The sequence below is a fragment of the Zootoca vivipara genome, chromosome 14, assembly GCF_963506605.1.
Source record: "Zootoca vivipara chromosome 14, rZooViv1.1, whole genome shotgun sequence".
NCBI lineage: Eukaryota > Metazoa > Chordata > Lepidosauria > Squamata > Lacertidae > Zootoca > Zootoca vivipara.
Genome location: NC_083289.1, coordinates 27,371,136 through 27,389,321, shown reverse-complemented (window position 1 = coordinate 27,389,321; position 18,186 = coordinate 27,371,136). Strand labels below are relative to the sequence as shown.

The following is an 18,186-nucleotide window of genomic DNA, read 5'->3' as shown; positions in this document are numbered from 1 at the left end:
ATTCTTTAGCTGTGATTCCTATGTTGCAGAGGATTGGTTTAGATGACCCTTTGGGTCCCTTCAACTCTACACTGCCATGATTCTATGACAAACTTGAGCATTGGAAATGCTCAGTCATTCTCAACTGATCAGCTGCCACCCTCCCTTCTCCCCCCCCCCCCCAATTTTTGAAGGAAAAACACTGCAGCAGTTTTGAATGCTATGAATACTAACCTACATTTCTAAAGAACGGGCAATAACAAGACCCACAAAATGGCAGAGAAAGGAAGAAATGGCCTAGGAGAGTCCTCTGTGGACTCCTGAGGAGAGATGCTTTTGTCCAATTTGCAGCTCCAAACACTCCTGCTACTTACTGCTCAGAGATTGTTTCTTTGAAGAGTCCTCTCCCCCTCCATGATTCTTGTCCTTCGCCTCCTCTCTGTCTCTCGCTGCAAGGATGGCATGAACCTCTGGGTGAAACTCACTCGGAAGGGCTTCTCCAGAGGCCAGCGCTCTGCAGTGCAAGACTAGCAAGACATCTCGACTGTAGAAGTTAAAGTACCGGCAAACCCGGCCGGCCTCATGGATGCTCCCCTCGTCCAGCAGGCGCCCAACCAGAAAGCTCAGCGATTCCACATCAGCCGCAGAAAGTGTAGCTTGCAAGGATGCATTGTGCGAGGGCAAACCCTCCAGCTGCAAGTACTTGGGCACGTTCAAGGCAGCCAACTTGGAAAATGAAAACTCCTTGGCTAAGGAATCAAAGGACACTTCACCGCTCATAGAAATCTGGTGTGAAAATCTGTGCTTGGCCTTCTCAGGGCCCTGGTTCAAAGTCTGCTGAGCAATGCGGCAAAGCCAGATTTCTTTCTCGATCCCTTCCAGCTCCTGAAGCGGAACTGGATCGCTTTTGGCTAACCAGTGGCCAGCCAAGGTCAGAAGAAGTTGCCTCTCCAAGATGCCAGTTGTTCTCCCCTCATCCAAGGACTCCGACAGAAGGTCTGCCTGAGCTAAGAAGAAATTGGAGGCCACTTGGGTTGAGATGGCATTTCTCACATAGTTTTCGTGGCACTTTTCCCAGAACTCGAGCCTTGTCCGCTTCTGAGGCCAGTGTCCAATTTGTTGCAAGAGGTGAATATTCTGGAGGACCTGCAAAACACACAGAAGATCTAGGGATTCTCAGCTCCATCTTTCCATGACAACCAATGAAAGGAAGCTGAACTAATGATTCACCAGCTATGGCCATTCGTCGATAGGGAGACCCTGGCTGCAACTCCTGTTTAGACAACATGGGACTGCTCTTGAGAACTGTGTGGAGATGGAAGATAGTGACAAATGTAGCTGCTAGCATCCTGATGGGCCTGATGGCTCAAGAACATGTACCACCAGCTTTGAGACCTGCGCTGGTTGCCTGATTATTACCGGATACAGTCCAAGGTGATGGCTTTGACAAACACCTCTTCCCCTCTCACTGCCCCACAACAGGAAACTACAAGCACCTCATTCTTGGTCCCCAAGTTCCCTTACTTGCTCATTTGTAAGGCAGCACCAGATCTGGAACCGAGCCACCAAAACTAGGGGCTGAGTCCGATAGATGGGAAAGCCACATTCTAAATCTGCCTTGGTTGAAGATGGAAAATAATCAACCAAAACATGAGTTGTCAAAAGGTTGGCGCACCTCTTGAATTACCACATTGTCCACAGGCAGCTCTGCCAGCTCTGCCACCTTCCGTGCTATTAGGAAAGAGCTTTGGTCCTGCAGCTCCTCCAGAATTCTTCTGCACTCCTTCTGGAAATTCTCTGGGGTGTAACTGCTCAGAATGGCACAATCAATGGAGACAGGAGAGTCCTTCAAGGTGAAGCTGAGGGCACTCAGCTTCTTCATATCGGGCCCTAAGCACAAAAGCAGCACAAAAAGAGACAGGTACTTAACTGGATTGTCTGTGCTTTAATGACGCAGCCTTTTCTGGAAAGGGGCAAAGGGGATCCCCATCAAGCTGCCCATGCTGTGGCCCTTTGCTGAGCAACACTTTTGGCAGAAGTGAAGTGGAGGGCAACGAAGGGAGGCCTAGGAAGGGAGGCCTTTTCGGCTGCAGAACCCCAACTAGGGAAGGCCCACTTGGCATCCATATTTTTATTTTATTTTAGACACCAGACCAAAAACCTTCTTGCTCACCCCAATGCTTTTAAATTGCTGAAGTGCTGCTGTTACTTCTAATTCACTAGTTTAGTCCCATGTTTTACTTCTTCTATCTTTAACGTTCACAAGCCAACCTGGAATCATTTTAGATGAAAGGTGGTATAAAAATGAAGCAGAAGACAACCATCTCTCATGCAGATCAGTCTCTGCCTTTCTAAGCAGCACTGAGGATGCACATGACAAAGAGAGTAGAGACTGGGTTTCCCAACATGCCAAGGACACATGTCCCAACATGCTTTCACACATGTCTAGCCCTTTTTCTGGTCTTCCAAACCTCCTGGATTTCCTTCCTATTTCCATGCCCCGGAAACCAATGAGTTGACTACACTTAAAAGCAGAATGAACTCAGCAGCTGATGCTCCTTTACTACCACCTCCCGAGGGCTCGTGTCAGGCACTGAAAGCAGATTTCAAGAGGAAGTCTTGGCTGTGCAGGTAACAAATTACTGACAGGGAACCAAAGGAAACTGTCCTTACCATTAGGAAGAACGGTGTCCGTATCTGCAAAAAGCTGAAGGACCTTTCCTAGCTCGTACTGAGTCCTGCACTGCTGGAGCATCAGCTCAAGAAGAAATGAAGCCTGCGACACCAGCCAGGGTACAGGTAAGAGGAGAGGTGGACCTTCGAGTAGGGCTTGCAGCTGTGCAAAAGTCATTTTGAAAGTTATCCAAGTGCCAAAACATGCCTCTTCCCCAACCCTCTCCTTCAGCTCTCTGACAAATTAAGCCAACTTGTACAATGCAAAGCTGTAGTATGGTAGGGAACTGGGAAGGATGCATCCAAGGAAGAAGGGTGGGGAGCCATACATGTGTGTCCGCATGCTCAAACAATCCTTCAACTGGAAAAATTAAACCTCACACACTCAAGAGAAGACCATGCTCTAGCCTAGAGATGCTAGCTACCTCTGTAATTAAAGAGTTGGTTTCAAAAGCTTCAGCAAGCAAAGGGAAGGGTCTGCTTACTCTTGAAATACTGGCTTGGAATGCAAGGAGTCTGCTCTGCGCTTCGCTGTAGTTTCTGTAGTCCATGCACAACTCATACAGCTCCAGGATCATCAGCAAAGGGGAGTCCTGAATAGATTGATGCAAATTTATGTTCAACATTCTTCACAAGTGTTGCACCATTTATTTAAAAATGCACCTCTGACATTGAACCCCCCCCCCCTCCGCCAATCTAGCTCCTGAGGCTCTGAAAGTGTAACCACAGCAAGGGGCAGAAATTGGGCCATTTCCCTTCCTTAACTTGGAATGGAGGGTTCATTTGGGCTGCTCCATGTGCAGTCTCCATGTCTCTTGAAGCTTTCAGTTTGAAGAAATCACACACACACACACACACACACACACACAGGAACCCTTGTTGCATTTATTTTCAAAGGCATTCTAGAAAATGTGAAGAAGCACAAGTTAAACAAATGGGAGTTGCATGCTGGGGCGGTTTCTGGTGCACCCAGCAGAGGCAGCCCAAGTAATATCAGGTAAAGGGACTTATAGAGTTACCTTCAGAAAGAACTGAAAGCCACGAAGAAGAGTTTGGATTTTCTGCCTCTGGAGAAGTGTCTGCCAGAGGGTGGCCAAGTCCTGAAGATCCCATTCATGGGTTTCAGCCGAGTCTTCCAAATAGTCTGTCACTTGGGCAGTGGTGGAGCTATCCAAGGAAGTTATGAGCCAAACACAGAGGCAATGGATAATACTGGTGTCCTTCCAAACAGGTGGATGTGGCCAGAGAGGAGTGGGAAAGAGGTAAAGAAAGTTAGATACAAGGAGGAAGTGATCCACCTTGAGGAATGTACTTGCAAATATTTCTAAAATATCACACTGATGCTATACATACGGCCTACGGAAATAAATCAACAACAGAAGCACAGGGCCATCCTCAGAGGATTCTTACCTGGAAGCATGCAGCAAGCACGCTCAGGATGGGAGCCTGGTGTTTCACAGCTTCACTCAGAAGGCAATGCCAGGGACGCGGCTGCTCCTGACACCAAAGGAGAATGCGGACAAGATCACTGGTGTGGGTGCCTGGCTTTTGCTTATGCCTCAGCCAGTGGGAGTTGCCACCCTGACCGTCCTCCAATGGAGTAACTGAGGACTGCAAATCCTCCAAGGCCAGCCTCAAGTGGTCCTGCAGAGGAGGGGGAAACTCCCGGAGGATGGGGACAACCTGGGGAAGGAAAAGAACAAAGTAGGTGAGCAATATAAAGTGAACAAACAGCACAAAGTGGCAACCAGACAACGGTTTATTGAAATCTTCACCAACCTGGTGCCCTCGAGGGACTGATGGGAGTTGCAGAACAAAACACCTGGAAGTCTGGTTTATTCTCTTGGGCTCATGAGTCACAGCAAAGTGGTACACATACCAAACACAAATTAGAACTCTACTATATTAATGCCCTTATAGATTTGTACCTGTCTTTCTGCTGCCAGGGCAAATGAAGCCACATTAGTGATCTCTCCCCCCATTTCAAAAGCATTGTCTGTTCAAAGGGGCCACTGCAAAGACTAAACCCCAAATTAATAAAGATGGACATATCGTTTTTGCCTGAAGGGCCCCTTACCTCAGAGGGTTGGTAGTTGTACCTCTGGGCTTCAATGAGGAACTGCAGCCATTCGCTGGATCTCGCACACACCTTCAGATATGACATGCTCAGCTTGAGGCCATGCAGCCTGCAAAACTGGGCCACCAGAGACCATTGCTTCCTTGCCTCGCTGGATGTCCTATGGGGAAGGGCTGTATTAGCTCTACTGAAACAGCCAGTAACTTAAGCTTCCACCTCCATGAAAAAACACTTGCCAATAACAACCAAAACCATCAAGGGACTAGCACAACAGCCCTCTAAAGAAAAGGCAAGTGAAGGCACAGAACATTATGCATGGTGTGCAGAAAATGAACACATAATACTAGACCACACTTGGGTCATCCAATCAAGATAAATGGTGGAAGAGTAGAGGCAAACAAAAGGAAAGACATTGCAAGAATTTGTTAACAAAACATAGCGATGGCCATGAATCTGGGTTGCTTTGAAAGGGGTCAGCATTCACAGGGAACAAGGCTATCAAAGGCTACTGGTTATGACAGCAAGATATTACTACCTCCAGTGTCAGAGGGGGCATGCGTATGAATGGCAGCTGCTATGGGCGGGAGAGTGCCATTGCTCTCATGCCTCAGAGGTATCTGGAAACAAGCCTGGATTAATTGGGCCCTTTGCTTCGTACACTCTTCTTTGCCCCTCCTTGCTTTGGTGTTCTTAACTACCCCTCTCCACCCCATGACTCAAGTGAACGTGGAGATACAGGAAACTGGAAACACAGAAACAGCATTTGGAAGGGGGGGATCTCTCTTTGCTAATACACAGCTAGCAGGGATTCCAGGCTAAAAAGTAAAGGGGGTGGGGACAGCATGCAAGCTATACTCGATTTCCTCCTTTTTATTTTGTTCTGTACATCACACTTCAACCTTAAGCTGTATTTGTGGTGTTCTATTATGTTATTGTTATTTATTGTTTGTAAGCTGCTTTGAGATTCACTTGAATGAAAAGTGGCATAGAAATATAATAAATCAAATCAAATCTACTCAAAAATCAAATCAATCCTTCCAAATTTGAATCCTTAAGTCTTCACAGAAGTAATATAAGGCCACAAAGAATGTATAGCAAATTCCCACCACTGGACTCAAAGGGCTGACTCACTTGCTTATCTCCTGGTGCTCCATCTTATCCCACACAGCTTCCTCCAAGCAGACAAGGAGTTCTTCTGCTGCTGTTTTTTCTCCCTCCGCCAGCTGAGTCAGCTTTTCAACTGCAAACAGAAAAGGCAAACATTTTGCTTCATGTGGCTGCAGAATACTTCAAAGTTATACTTTTCTTCCAATAGGTTATCTACCTTTGGTTTAGCTCAGGCATAGGCAACCTTGGCTCTCCAGATGTTTTGGACTACAATTCCCATCATCCCTGACCACTGGTCCTGTTAGCTAGGGATCATGGGAGTTGTAGACCAAAATATCTGGAGGGCCGCAGTTTGGGGATGCCTGGTTGAGTGCTTTTATTAATATTATGTATTTTTGTTTTGCTGGTATTCTAACCTTGTGATTTTATGGTGTCTACTTTGTAAATCACTTGGAATTTTTATAATATTATACAGTCTACAAACTGATTAAATAAATATAACAGTTCTAACTTCACTGTGGATGTGGACTTTGCCATTCAGGAACAAAAGGGCAGGGGGCTTTCTGCTCTTGTGCGCCCATCAAATATTACACTCTTTTCTCCAATATAGAAAACATGTAGAAGAAACGCTACCCAAGGACTGCCTGATCGAGTTATGCTGAGGCTCCTCTCTTCGAGACATGAAGCTCAGGATCACGTTGGCAGCTTTAACATCCACCCGGAGTTTGAGGCTATCAAGGCCCAGCAGCTCCAAGAAGCAGGCGCAGGCAGAAGCCACAGAAGGCACATAAAAGAAGGAGAGGGCCAAGGAATAAGCATCATTGCCTGCTTGCTGGATCCTAGGGAAGAAAAGGCAGCAGTCATTAGCATCAGATTAGCAGCCAGATGGGTGGGGTATAAATAATAAATAAAATAATAATAATCATCATCATCATGCATCTGGAACAGGAGAGAGGTTGCAAGTCAAAATCAAAGCCAAGGGGACTGTATGCAGGTCAGGAAAAACCTGGGGTCCAAATATGAAAAGTACTTTATATAATTACCCCTTCTTACAAGGCAGCTTACATCTATCTAAAACAACACAATACCTTATCGCAAGACAAAGATTACTCTATAGAAAATGTTCTGTCAAGAACATGAGAGGCTCCTTTCCAAATCTCTGCTGCTTTCAAATACTCACAGCTGCTTAGGAGTTTTGCTCTTCACCAGCTGTTGGACTAAAAAAGTCCCAAAAGCAAATGAGGGGCGTTCATGACGCAAGAAGTAGGAGAAATCCAGACGTTCGACTACAGCATATTTGTTGACAAAAGGGGCACTTGAGAAGTGAGGAAGGTCACTACAGGTATCTAAAGAGAAGGGAGAACAGCGTGGTGAGTAGACAGAAAAATAGCAGGCTCCACAGGCCCAAATGCCAAACACAATTTTAAAAAAATAGTAATCTGTAAACAATTTAAATTACAGGAGCAAGACAGCATGGCCAAAAACCATTTAAGACCAAGTCTTAATAATTGGCAAAATGACCATACAGAAATTTTCTTGTTGCCAACTTTAGGAGAATGGCAGTCTGGGACATCATTTAGATTCAAGATAAACAGCTAAGAGGCAAGAATACAAGCTTGCCTAACTCTAGGACTCCACTTCACCTTTTGAAAGATCAGATGCAACAGGGAGAGCAAAGAAGATTCTGCTGGAAGCAAAACCTCTCAGCATCTTGTCAGCTCCTAGAGAAATGTCTATTTAACAGAATGAAATATTGGGAGATTCCACCCACGTATACTTTATACTCACTTTAAATGGTAACAAGATACAGCAAAAGTTACCTACCAGGTATGACAAGCGTATTTGCTGACTGCCAGCCAAACAATTTTGTGGGATCAAATGGAACTAACGACTGAAAAAATAGAACACAACATTAATTTCAAGGGCTGCTTAAAATGCAGCAAACATGTTAATCCAAGCTGCTCGACTGAGCACACATTTTGTGCAGCAACCTACACATGTAGTACAGCTGCTGCCACACATTGACCCAGATATTCTGGAATGAAACAGTCACATCAAATTCAAACCCAGTCTTATATACATACACTCCACAAAGCAGAGTGCAGCTCCAGAGGATTTTATTTATTCAAAAGCATATTTAAGCCACTTAATATTTTAAAATATCTGTGTCAAATGAAACCAAGCTGAGAGGAGAAAATTATCCACAGAGGGTAAGGTAAAAGGGCATTTCACTCTTAAGCATGGGTAGGCAAACAAAGGCCCGGGGGCCAGATCTGGCCCAATCGCCTTCTAAATCTGGCCCGCAGTCGGTCCGGGAATCAGCGTATTTTTACATGAGTAGAATGTGTCCTTTTATTTAAAATGCATCTCTGGGTTATTTGTGGGGCATAGGAATTTTATTTTTATTTTCAAAATATAGTCTCTCCCCCCCCCAAGGTCTGAGGGACAGTGGAACGGCCCTCTGCTGAAAATGTTTGCTGACCCCTGCTTAAGCATCCAACAAGATGCAGCAGCTCCATGAAATGCTCTTGTGGTAAGTGATGGTGGGAGAGGCATGTGCCCTTCCACTTGTGCAAGTCAGGGCTATTGCTATGTAGCTGTGGCTAAGATGGGGAGAAGTGGCCAAGGGGTGGTGGTATGGGAGCCATGTCACCACACACACAGATCCCCTGCAGTACTGCTCCCGGCCTTGCAAGGCTTTTCCTACTTGGCCTGGGAGGACTGACTCCAGCTACAAAAGCTGAGGCTGCTGAACAGATTGTAAGGTTGGGGGGTGATAGTTGGGGCCAGGGTAGTTGTTCTTGTTTCTATTAATTGTTTTGTGCCCTTAAATTAGCTCTTATTATGATTTATGAGGAAATTGTTTAATTTGGTTGTGCACTATTTGATGTTTTATTTACAGTTTATGACTAATTAGGTTTGCAATTATGTGTCATTTTTAGTGTTACAAGCTGCCTTGAACATGGCTTTAACTAAGGAAAGGCGACAAGCAAATAAAATTATGTATGTATATATGTTCTAGTGTACACTGCTGAGAGCCCTGGGCCCCATACGTTGGAAGGAGGTGTGCCATAGGCTAAGCCCCCCGGACATCCACACAGGCTCAGTCATGTGGCTTTTTTCCTACCTGCTCCTGTGACTGTGTGGTTAGGGAGCTGCTCTCTGAAGCTGAAGGCTGCAGCCTCTCCCTATTCAATCCCAAATTAATGCTGCTTGCAGAATACCCAGAAGGCAGAGGCAATGCCTAGCAGGGGTCACCTTCAGCATTTTGCAGGAGATGAACTCAAACCTGTGCCCCACTTTCCCATTACAGCCCTCTTTCAAGTCTCACTGGTGTAAGTTTGGGTAAAGTGGCAGCTCTGTAACTGGACTATAGCATTACAGCGCCCAGATCAAGGGAAGTAATAGTTCCATACTATTCTGCCCTGCACAAACCCCATCTGGGCACTACAGTTTAAGAAGGATATGGACAAGCTGGAACATGGGCAGAGGAGGGCCACCAACATGATAAAGGGTCTACAAACCAAGTCTTAGGAACAGTTGAAGGAGCTGTGTATGTTTAGCCTGGAAAAGAGAAGGCTGAAAAGTGATCAACCTCCTTCCTTGGAGGGTTTTCAGCAGAGGTTGGATGGCCATCTGTCATGGATGAGTTTCCTGCATTGCAGAGGGTTGGACTAGATGACCCTTGGGGTCCCTTCCAACCCTACAATTCTATGATTCTATTTGTATTGGGGGCAGATAGGCATATATTTATACCTGGACAAGGTGGTAGAGAGAAATGTCGGAAGGCAAGGTCCCATGACAGGTATACTGGGGGAAGAGGGCTGCTCTCAGCTTGGGATAAGGAGCAAGGGCCATCCTGAAGAGCTGGGCATCTACTTTCTCTCCTCCATCTCCATTCTGAAGGACCTACAATGAAGAAGAAGAACCTGAATACACTTGCAAGAAAATGAGAACCGAACAGTTCATTGGCACAAGCCACAGCACCTGGCACAAGGCTTTATCTGCACCTTCAGAGAAAGAACACAATCCAAATTTTCTGAGGCTGCTGGCATTTAAGATCTTTTTGACATTTTCTGTCACTTTGAAAGCAAAAGGTCATCAACAGCCTGCCAATATTCTACAGCATACCTGGTCAATACCTCCAGGGGTGTACATTGTGGTGGCAAGAGCAAGGAGCGTTCGGCCTTCCAACAGCATTGTGCTCACACTGGCCTGGTTGCTGGGAATCAAGATCTGGGCATTTGCCAGGCTAGCTTGGAAAATCATATTTGCATCTGGAGGGAGGGAGGGAGGAAAGAAAGAAAGAAAGAAAGAACTATTGCCTTGTTTTCCATTATTATGCCCTGTCTTTCTGCCCAGGAACAGGCTCCAAAGGCGGATGGCAAAGAGAAGAAATTCACTTATATTATATTATATTATTATTATTATTATTATTATTATATTTATTACCTGCCCCTCACCATTACAACAATTTTAAAATTCAATATTAAAACCAGTTAAAACACAGCAAAACTTAAAAAGGCCAAGCACATGACAACAATAATAGTTGATCAACAGTTAACTTTTCTAATATCAGCCAGAATATTATCTCCAATTTAAATAAAAATAAAAATCCAACCCATGGCATATACAACCCTCTCTCTGAAAGCTCCCTGTGGGGAAGGTTCCATAGATGGGACACTGCTATAACTAGTTCCCCCACCATAATGCTGTAGGTAGGGGAACCTGGAGCAGGACTTACCACCCCTTTGAGTTGGGTCCAGAAATCAACCAGGAGTCAGTTAAGAACAAAAAAGATTTTATTCCTATGTCAAAAGCCCAGTACATTTTGGACCAGCTGTTGCATCCAAACATTTTTTAAAGGCAGCCCCACATAAAGCACATTGCAGAAACCTAATCTTTGAGGTTAGCAGACTGTTATTGACAGTGGCTGGGTCCCCATTTCTCAGAATAGAATGCCAGAAAGCCCACAGACCAGACAACGCTGGTATAAAAGGTGCTCGTCCCCACAGCAACCACCTGAGCATCCACAGAAAATGTCAAGCTCAGGTGAGTTCCATGCTGACCATTAAGGGAGAATCCATCATCACTTGGGATGGTCAATGGCTCACAATTTTTTGTTTTTAATCAGAATTGCACAAAGAACATTGGCCCAGAAGAGAATCACAAATGAAAGTTCCTACCTCCAGGATTGCTGGCAATGGCTCGACACCGCACTAAAAACTCAAACCACGGATGAGCTTCGTGGAGTGCTTTGTCATCCAAAAGAGGGCAATTTGAAGGAAATAAACTGCAAAATCAAGGACAAAATATCCATTTCATAGAATAATAATAATAATAAGTTATTTCCCCTTTCCAAAATATGGGCCAGTAGAAAGCTGGGCAAGCAGCCACATGGATTTTGAGAAGACCAACTGCTCTGGCAGGAGTAAAAGAGACTGGTATCTTAGTTAGCTAGGGTTGTACCGGCCACACAGACCCCAATGGGCAAGCACTCTCTCATCTCTGCTCCTTTAGGTTATAAAATTAGATGATGCTCCAGCTGCAGAGTCCAGAACAAAGCTCCATTGGAGGAAGGCAACAGTCTGGGGGCATGGGGAGAGGTTCTGCTGCCTTTGTTCTGAAAACATTTTGGAGGTGGTGGAGGAAAGAGGATGTAGTGGTCCCTCGACTTATGAATGACTCGACATCCGTAGGTTTCTACTTACGAACGGGACAAATAGCCGCACGCTTACAAATTTTTCTACATCCCAACGGAAACCGTTGACAGCTTTAAATGCGGTTTCCTCAAATTACGAATTTTTTAATGCAGTTTCCTCGACTTACAAATTTTTCCGAATATTTTTTTTCCTATGGGAAGCCGCGTTTTGACTTACAAGCTTTTCGACCTACGAATGTGCATTCGGAACGGATTAAGTTAGTAAGTCGAGGGACTACTGTATAGTCTACACAAGACTTCACCAACCTGAACTACAACTCCCATCACAGGTAAACAAAGCCTCTGGAAGGCATCAGGTTGTGGAAGCCTGCTCTAGAGAAAATGCTACTGATGGTATTGGTTTTTAAATCCCTGAAAGTAGTTTTGACTTCAGCAGGCAAGCTGAAAGACAGACATGTATTAGGGCTACTCTCTTGCTTCAATCGGTTGCAGCTATTCTTATCATCTACAAATGTGTGTATAAGAAACCACTTCAGGTCACGTATTCCTACCTATAGTAGTCGAGATAGGTGTAGAGAAGATGGTCCAGCCCATGTTCTAAACAGTACATGATAAAGCAGGCATGGAAATCTAAGCCACTGGTGGACATATATTCTGGAACAGGATGAGGATTCTGCATCACTCCTCCAACAAGAGTCAATCTTTGGAGAAGGCATTCAAAGTCTTCTAGTTCCACTGGCACAAATATTCCATTGCTACCAAGAAAAACAAAGTGATCTTTTAAATGCAAAGCTGCCAGTGATCTCTTCACAAAGTTGCTAAGGAGACTTCTTCCGGGGCCACATTCCAATGGTGGGTGGGTAAGAGATAAAAGTGGGCAAGGCCAATTTCACAATATAGATTATGTAAAATTATGGGCAATTATAAGTCTAACCCAGGAAACTACAAAAAGTTGCAGGGCAGATCGAAATGATTGATGACAAATGATGTCATACAATTGGCAAGTGGGCACAGTTTGCTGGAAATGGCCTGGTGGACTGAATGAGGCCTGTGGCCAGAGGTTCCCTCAACCATGACTTAGACAAGACACATACCTGGCTAAATTGTCCAATATTTCATTTTGCATGTAATGGCTACACAATGTTCTGCGCTCAATGGTCTCTGTTGTCAGCCGTGGCCAGTTTGTGCTACTGTCCTGTTGCTGAGATGCTGCAATCCATGAGCTCATACTGGAATAGTCATGCCAAGATGACAGGTGCATCCAAAGAACCTCTGGATCACATGATTTGCGTTCTGTGTGTGTCGTTTTTTTAAAAAAGGTAGTCAGTACAATAAACTGTGTGTGTGCCTGTAGTTGCACACTGTGTATAGGATCACAGGGTTAGTCCTCACACTCAATGAAAAATAAAGCACTGTAAGCTTAGGAAGAGTAAATGTGTATGAGCCAATTTGTTACCTGGTGTAATGCAAAGAATTGGGTCTTATCCTTAAAACCCTCAACAATCTGGGTGCAAGATACCCAAGGGGCTGCTTCACCCACATCAGAGAGGCTCCTGTCCATATCCTGTCTGTGGCTGAGGCACAGTTAGTAAGGACAAGGTAAAGGGTCTTCTTGGCAGCTATGCCCTGATTACTGAATACATGACCCTTTGCTCCCCACTGTGGCCCAAATCCAGGATACTCCTGATCCATTTCTTTCAACAGATCCCTTATTATCAATGCAAACTGTAGGCAAGGGAGAGGGCTCATCCCAGACGTGGATTGCAGAAGGTAACAGGGGGTTAAAAGCGCCTCACATGCTGGGCAGAGTCCCAATCCAAAACAAGCCCCCAATGCTTGCCATTTCCTGTTTTTTCCTTCCCTCTGCAGCTACTACAGAAATTGAGGGTGGGGAGCAAGTGAGGCTTCAGGGGCCAGGTGGGAAGCCTCTGAGGGTTGCATCTGACTTGGGGGTCAGATATCCCCACACGTGATTTAAACATTATGGCCTATTGTTAGTCCCAAAAGAACAGTCTTAAGACACAAAGCTCCCTGACCACAACATATTTATGGCAGAGTACTTGCCTTCGGGAGACTGCATAGGAAGAAGAATCATCTCTCGGATAACCTGATCCCACCATTGAGCCCAGTTTAACATAATGCTGTACTCTACAATATTAACTCCATCTTCTTTGCATTGCAGGAATGAATCCAGAACAGGAATGTGGATAGACAGATCTTGTTCTTTTCTCCAGGAACTGAAAATGAGAACAAAACATCTCTATGAGGTCCGTGTCATTTATCTACTCTTCCTGATGAGTTCAGATTTTCAAGCTAGCCACCTTGTTCCCAATACAACCATTTCCAATGAACAGTGAAAGTTTGCAGCCTACAGCACAGTTAGGCTGGAACTGCTAACAACCAGTTGAGTAAGAAGGAAAATCATCTCACACCTTCCACGGAAAGAAAGCTTGCAGCTGGAGAAAGCTGGAGCAAACAAGGACTCACGCTTTTTTGCTGCATGGGTGGAGATTCAAAACCTTACACAATTCTCATCACATCACTGTTGGTAAAGATGATGTTTTTAAAAATTGTGGCTGAAGATCTATTACCTGGGCTGGGTTGTAGCCTTTTCCTTCTCTTGGAAAGTTCTTGCATAGACATTTTCCACCTTATGCACAAAGTCTATCATTTCCTTCTCAGCTTCAGAAAAGTAGTTTTCCTCTTTGAGTATGTTCACCTTGAGAAGTCAGACCAAAACATTAACTAGCAGTGCAGTTTGCACCCTAACATCAAAGGCACTGGAAAAGCAACTCCTTAAAGGGTTTGTTGTCAAATCTAAAAATATAAGCAGGAACTGGAAGTGGTCTAGAACAAAACAATGTGGTGTGGATCCCTGATGGCACTGACGTCACTGCGACAGGATTTCCACATCAGCTACTAATGCCAAAGAGACAACATGAAAGTGAAGTCATCACTGGGACTTGGGTGAAAACTAACACAATTTGTGAGATGGGGGCAGGCAGTAGCAGCAGAAGTCACCCAGGAATACACCCTGCACATGCAGGTGAGACATATGAAATTAAAGGCCACAAGAACCAAAACCAATGCAAAGATTTTCCCTGCACTCACCAAGAAGTCACGAACATGGTGATCAGTTACATAGAAACATATTTTGCGCAGCTGCTCCATCACATTAAAGCCCTATCAAAGGAGGGGAAGGGTAGAAGAGTTTACACAAGAAAGTGTTAATGCCATATTTTCTCTTATAGGCTTTCTTATGTGCATATCTACAAAGGTTTTCAGGGCTCGGCTGCAGCTTGCAAAGGACTGAAGAAATTTCAACAACAAATTGCAAAATGGCTTAAAATGCTCAATCCTTAAGAACTCCTGCCTCCCTCAGACAAATTATTACTATTACTGTTGGTTGCTTTTTACAGCAAAGCGTCTCAAAGTGACTTACATAATAAAAATAAAGGTACGAAAAAATATTAAAACCAAATATAAAAATGGCAATAAAAATAGACCTAAAGTGCTTATCCAAAATATATGTACATAAAAGGAACATTTTTTAAAAAAAAGATGACTGCAGAAAGTGACAACAGACCTATGTTACCCACCCAATTAAGAATCAAATGCATACATGTACACATATATAAACGTCATTGTGCGTTTGTGTGTGTGTGCTTACCCTTCAGTGGATCATGCCCACACTTATTTTTCTCCTATGTTAGATACTTCTCTCCCCCTCCCCCCAATTAAGCAGAATATGACAGGAAAAAGAACATCCTTAATGAGTTCAACTCCCATTGTTAACTCACCCAGGACCCCCAATGGCCATTCTTTAGCACCTGAAGAAGCAAATGTGTACATGCAAATACACTGAAGCAAGCACAGTAGATCAAGCCACGCTCTGGACATGCATTACTCACCATGTTTCTTAAGAGTTTGGAGGCTTCTTTGACATCATCCTTCAGAAGGCTTTTGTACACCAGATCCAGTCCTATCTGGGTCAGTACCTTGAGATTCTGGGCAGGATTCCCTGTCATCCGGAAGAAGGTCTGAGCCTCCGGGAGCTTGTTGTTTAATATGGCTTCAGCAACCGTTTGCTGAAAGAGCAAAGAAAAGCATGCAAAGCAACTAGCTGCTTTTGAAAAACACCACACCTGACATTAAACCTCTTTCCTGAAGGATCAGGAGAGGCAAGTTGGGGAATGGCAGAGAAGTGGGTGGAAGTTGTTTTGGGCACACAATCCAGTCTTAAGAACACAGGAAGTCACCTGCTTTAGCTGAGATGCCTGCATTGCAGGGGGTTGAAATAGATGACCCTTGGGGTCCCTTTCAACTCTACAATTCTATTATGAGGAAGGGGAAAAATGTCTCCCTTGCTACTTTCCCTCCATGCTACCACTTGATCATTCTGGTATCCCTTCCTACATATTTTCCAGTTCCAGGATATCCTTTTCTGTTATGAGGCAGCCAGAACTGGACAGTCTTCCATTGCTATACTATCAAGTTGTACTTTCAAATCCTTCCTTAGCACACAACTTTTCAAAAGTTGCTCCACAGCAAGTTAATGTTTTTATTGTGCTATCTGCCTTTCATTTCAATTGGAGTGTTTGGCACACAGTCTCAAGCTCTCTCACTGAAATCAACAGGACTTCCAAATGCTTAACTATGGCTGGATTCTGCCATAAACATGCAACAGACACAATGTCTTGGACAATATATGCTCAGGCATTGTTGAAACCGATGCTCCGGTTACCTCTGTATTGAACTTTTCCCACTTCTGTCTTTGTTCTACGCAGGGCACGTCTTCTTCAAGATCGCACGTGAAGCTGATGGCACTGGAAGGCTTGTGAGGGAACTTTATCATAAACATCCTAAGTTTATTGATGTAGCTGGTTAAAATATCAACACATCTGTCCAGATTTTCATCCAGTTCTGTGAAGAATATCAGGAAGACACTTAACGGAAGGAACAAATGAAAACATTTCCCTGGGAGATTGGCAAAACTAACATATTCAAAGACATATCCCACCACATCCTGTTCCAGTTGCACTGGTGCAGAGGGGGAGAAAGACGTTCTCCCCTTCATTCCTCTCCTCATTACCAGTGGTGGCAGTGACAGCAGGAACACAGGGAAGCCTGCCTGGGCCACTCACCTGCTCACTCACACAGGTGCACTCAGTCATCAACATAATGACAAAGGAGTCCAAATATAGTATAGAGAGAAACACACAAGATGCAAAAGTGCCAAACCCCACAGTATGAACCGACTATAAGGTGCTGACTCCTCCTGACCCAGTACAGGGACTAGGTTGTTAAGTCAGCTCAAATCCTGGAACACTGACTTAATCGTTTTATGAATCACAGCTTTACAGCCCATACAGTGAATATAATTGTCTGCGTGTTTATTCACGAGTGCATCCCATGGAGTCCAAAAGGGCACACCTTCAAGTATGTGTGTATCGGATTGGGACATTACGGTAATGGGAGAAAACAACTATACACTATTCACTGAGCTGAGGCCTGAATCGCTCCTCCTCTTCTCTCATCAAATATCACCACTGGTGAGTGTGTTTTTTTTTTTAAAAAAAAAAGGTCACATGCAGGAGCACACAGCTTGCACATGAAAATAGCTCAAATAATAGAAAGGTTTCATGGCCCGTTACGGGGGAAATGCAGAGCATGATGATAATTCAAGCAACACAAGCACAACCATTACCTTCTCTGTGGATACAAATTTCACGGAGCTGTTTGTTAAGGAAAGACAGGGTGAGGTTCAGCAGCTGCTCAGAGAAATGCTTGCTCTGTGCTTCCAAATCATTTTCTCGGATTGCCATGCAAAGCAAATCTAAGGCTGGTGTAAGCTCTTCCATGCCTGTGTGAGAAAAAGCAGGAAATGACCAGACGATCACTTTAAAATGTCCTCCCCCCCACACACAAAAAAGGATTCTCGGGGGGGAAAGCACAGCTTGCCTCCATTTTTTATATGGCATCCATATACCCCATTGCGCTTTCTGAAAACACAGGACATATTCCATCTCTCCCAAGAATGCTTCGCTGAACATAGTATGCCCTTATATAGCTCTCATTATTTTTTATGTGGCTTGTGCAGCATTAATTTCACACGAGCTGTATACCACAGTGAACTTTCATCTTCACTACACCAGCCTTTCCTAACATGGAACTTTCCAGATGTTTTGGATCGCAATCAGTCTTGGCCATGTTGGCCATGTTGGCTGGGGCTGATGGGAACCGTAGTCCAAAATATCTGGAAGGCATCAGGCAGGGGAAGACTACACTATGCTTTACGAAGGTTTGTGCCAAAGCAATGTCCATTTCAGCATTCACATTGTTTTACTTACTCTTCAAGTAAAAATCTGACATAGTGCTTGCAGGCTGATCTTGTAAGGAACAAGTTGCGGAGGGACTGAAAATATTCTCTTTGTTCTTTAAAAAGAAATCCACTGTGTCCAACTGACGGTTCTCTAAGCCAGCCTAAACAGCAACAATAGAATCACTGTTAAAAAATGCAGCAACATGTAGAAACAGAAGTTCTTAACTAAGGGACTGGTATTCTTTTTGTGGATTGAAAAGTTACTTTCTGCCAATTTCCAGGATGATTAAACAACAAGGCAAGAACAAAGTACTGCAAAAAAAAAGCATCCACGCAAGAATGCAATTAAATAAGTCAGAAAGTCAT

General features: G+C 44.3%; 1 protein-coding gene across 3 annotated transcripts in view; it reads right to left on the bottom strand.

The window, feature by feature from the left end:
* SPG11 (SPG11 vesicle trafficking associated, spatacsin) overlaps window positions 1-18,186 on the bottom strand; it is a 31,459-nt gene that overhangs the window by 6,628 nt on the left and 6,645 nt on the right. For 2 of the 3 annotated variants that reach the window (XR_004693595.2, XM_035131867.2), the window contains exons 8-30: window positions 17,849-17,981; window positions 17,206-17,361; window positions 16,243-16,421; window positions 15,410-15,586; window positions 14,610-14,681; window positions 14,090-14,217; window positions 13,563-13,735; window positions 12,593-12,791; window positions 12,050-12,253; window positions 11,023-11,129; window positions 9,968-10,113; window positions 9,593-9,745; window positions 7,661-7,727; window positions 7,017-7,182; window positions 6,470-6,675; window positions 5,861-5,969; window positions 4,730-4,889; window positions 4,063-4,335; window positions 3,672-3,872; window positions 3,138-3,245; window positions 2,653-2,815; window positions 1,655-1,869; window positions 354-1,125 (exon numbers count right to left, since the gene is read on the bottom strand). Coding sequence is in view for 2 of the 3 variants with exons in the window: in XM_035131867.2 (XP_034987758.2) it covers window positions 354-1,125; window positions 1,655-1,869; window positions 2,653-2,815; window positions 3,138-3,245; window positions 3,672-3,872; window positions 4,063-4,335; window positions 4,730-4,889; window positions 5,861-5,969; window positions 6,470-6,675; window positions 7,017-7,182; window positions 7,661-7,727; window positions 9,593-9,745; window positions 9,968-10,113; window positions 11,023-11,129; window positions 12,050-12,253; window positions 12,593-12,791; window positions 13,563-13,735; window positions 14,090-14,217; window positions 14,610-14,681; window positions 15,410-15,586; window positions 16,243-16,421; window positions 17,206-17,361; window positions 17,849-17,981 (4,267 nt within the window). In the remaining variant the exon portion in view is untranslated. The remainder of the gene's footprint in view (window positions 1-353; window positions 1,126-1,654; window positions 1,870-2,652; window positions 2,816-3,137; window positions 3,246-3,671; window positions 3,873-4,062; window positions 4,336-4,729; window positions 4,890-5,860; window positions 5,970-6,469; window positions 6,676-7,016; window positions 7,183-7,660; window positions 7,728-9,592; window positions 9,746-9,967; window positions 10,114-11,022; window positions 11,130-12,049; window positions 12,254-12,592; window positions 12,792-13,562; window positions 13,736-14,089; window positions 14,218-14,609; window positions 14,682-15,409; window positions 15,587-16,242; window positions 16,422-17,205; window positions 17,362-17,848; window positions 17,982-18,186) is intronic. The other variant, XM_035131868.2, reaches the window with a different exon arrangement.